The sequence below is a fragment of the Austrofundulus limnaeus genome, unplaced genomic scaffold (assembly GCF_001266775.1).
Source record: "Austrofundulus limnaeus strain Quisiro unplaced genomic scaffold, Austrofundulus_limnaeus-1.0 Scaffold266, whole genome shotgun sequence".
Lineage (NCBI taxonomy): Eukaryota > Metazoa > Chordata > Actinopteri > Cyprinodontiformes > Rivulidae > Austrofundulus > Austrofundulus limnaeus.
The window spans coordinates 750794-753250 of NW_013952668.1; the positions used below are offsets into that span (position 1 = coordinate 750794).

Genomic DNA, 2457 nt, shown 5'->3' on the forward strand with positions numbered 1-2457 from the left:
CCTGAAAGCATCATAATGAATGTGACAAATGTTTCCTATTTCATCCTTTCTGCTTACTTTGACACTGGACCTCTAAAATATGTCGTTTTTACAGTGGTGTTGTGTCTGTATGTGTTTATTATCTGCTGTAATGTTGTTCTGATTGTGGTTATCTGCATGAACAGGAGTTTACATGAACCTATGTACATGTTTCTGTGCAGCCTGTTTGTAAATGAACTGTATGGTAGTACAGGCTTGTTTCCATTCCTGCTGATCCAGATTCTGTCRGACGTTCACACTGTTTCTGCTCCGCTCTGTTTCCTGCAGATCTTCTGTATCTTCATGTATGGAAACGTAGAGTTTTATAGTTTAGCCGTCATGTCTTACGACAGATATGTTGCCATCTGTTTCCCTCTGCGGTACAGCACTGTGATGTCTGATAACGTTATCCTGCGGCTGGTTGTGTTCTCCTGGTTTCTGCCTTTAGTTAATTTAGTTGTGATGCTGTCTCTGAGCGCCTCGTCCCCTCTGTGTGGGAACATTATTGATGGCTTAAATTGTACCAACTATAATGTTGTAAAGTTGGCGTGCAGGAGCTCGACTGCCAGTAATATTTACGGACTTGTTTACACCTTCACTGTGATTGCCAGCCTGGCTGTGATGATCCTTTACACCTACATCAGGATCCTGAAAGTCTGTTTCTGTGGMTCCAAACAGACCCGACAGAAAGCCGTCAGTACCTGCATGCCTCACCTGGCCTCTCTCATCAACTTCTCCTTTGGTAGTTTTTTTGAGATAACGCAGAGCAGGTTCAACATGAGCCACGTTCCCAASGTCCTGCGTATCATTTTATCTCTTTACTTCCTCGTGGCTCAGCCGCTTCTTAACCCCGTCCTGTACGGGCTGCAGCTGAAAAAACTACGACTTACCTGTAGAACTCTGTTCTTTGGTTCAAAATAAGATCCAGGTTGTTTAAAAGCTGCMTCACTGCAGGTGTGTATCAGGTGTGGAACACAGAAATATTTTGAAAATAAACAGCTTTAATTTAATTCACTGTGACATGTGTTTATTCTCAAAATTATGAAAACATTTTAACACAAGGCAGAAAAATAAAAAGAATATAGATTAAATAAACAACTGCAATAACTGATGTATAAAACTGGTGAAACAGAATAAGAAGCTAAAAATGATCTTAAATGCATGACTTTCAAAAAAGGAGCTAAAACAATTGCTAAAAAAATGAAACCATCAGTAGAAAAACTAAATCTACCTTTAAGAAAATAAATATAAGAATAAGAAACAAGTTCTGCTAATAAATTTATGAATCAATTAATTTACTGAGCTGCTTTAAAAACTTTGAAACATTTTTTTTGTAAGAAACATGTTTTCACCATTTTATTAAATTTTCCCAGACACGAAATATGTCCAAATCAGCTGTCATTAGTAGACTTTTGAACGAAACAAAAATAAATTTAAAAATAGTTGAAATAAAGTGTGTTTTATGGTTAATGTGTGGTTCTCTCACTTAGATGAGCTGATAGTGCACCAATATGTGAACATGTTTTATTTGTATATAACTTCCCACAGCATTACTTCAGTGCAATCTTTGTTTTTGTACTTTGTTCTATTATAATTGTGATCTTGTCACTTTAGTGCTACATTCACTAGAAAATGTGCATTGCACCTGTGATCCATTCAAGTCAAACATCAAATATTTAGGTGTAATGCCCCATTTGTAAAACACAGATTTAAGTATTAGCATGTCATATGCCAAGATAAATTAGAGGAATTTATCAAGAGCTCAGCTCTCGAACAAAGTGTTTGACTGTTTCTATAAAACTCTACTGAACTGTCTCATAATAACMCACAATGGACCTAGCCTGTTGTACTGCTCCCTCTCACCTTTTAGTGACTTCAGTATTAGGTGTGTACATCAGCAGTTTTATCAAGATACAATATATTGATTTGTTTGGATGATGATTCGATGTTTGTCAATGTCACGAAGTCTGTCATGATATTATTTTGATTCAGTTCATTTTACAAGTCTGCGATTGATATGACGAAATATATATATATATCAGTCCACATCAGACTTATAATGATGATTTTGTTTTGCTTTGATGTAATCAAATCAATCATTCAATCAATCAATGTATCAATGTAGATTGATGTATTGTTACACCACTTTCCATAATATTTCATTAGTGCTACCTGATTGGTTAAGGGGCCTCATCTTTTCCCATGAAGTCAAATACTCAAAGTCCATAATGGCAAATGACCTATCTCCCCCTCGTTGTCCATGTCTGATCTGTCACTTTCAAACTCAGTAAGTATGACATCTTTCTTATTTTGAGGGATAATTTCATTGTTTGTCTGGCCCATCACCTAAATCTAACAAATGAAGAACCTCACTCAAAAACATAAAGAAAGAAAGAAAGAAAGAAAGAAAGAAAGAAAGAAAGAAAGAAAGAAAGAAAG

At 35.9% G+C, this 2457-nt stretch overlaps 1 protein-coding gene across 1 annotated transcript in view; it reads left to right on the forward strand.

Moving 5' to 3' along the window:
* The window catches only part of LOC106526239 (olfactory receptor 10A6-like), a 19114-nt gene extending 18153 nt beyond the window's left edge, over positions 1–961 (forward strand). Inside the window, exon 2 of the mRNA XM_014020803.1 lies at positions 148–961. Coding sequence (XP_013876257.1) covers positions 148–939 — 792 coding nt within the window. The 3' untranslated portion in view covers positions 940–961. The remainder of the gene's footprint in view (positions 1–147) is intronic.
* The last annotated feature ends 1496 nt before the right edge of the window (positions 962–2457 follow it).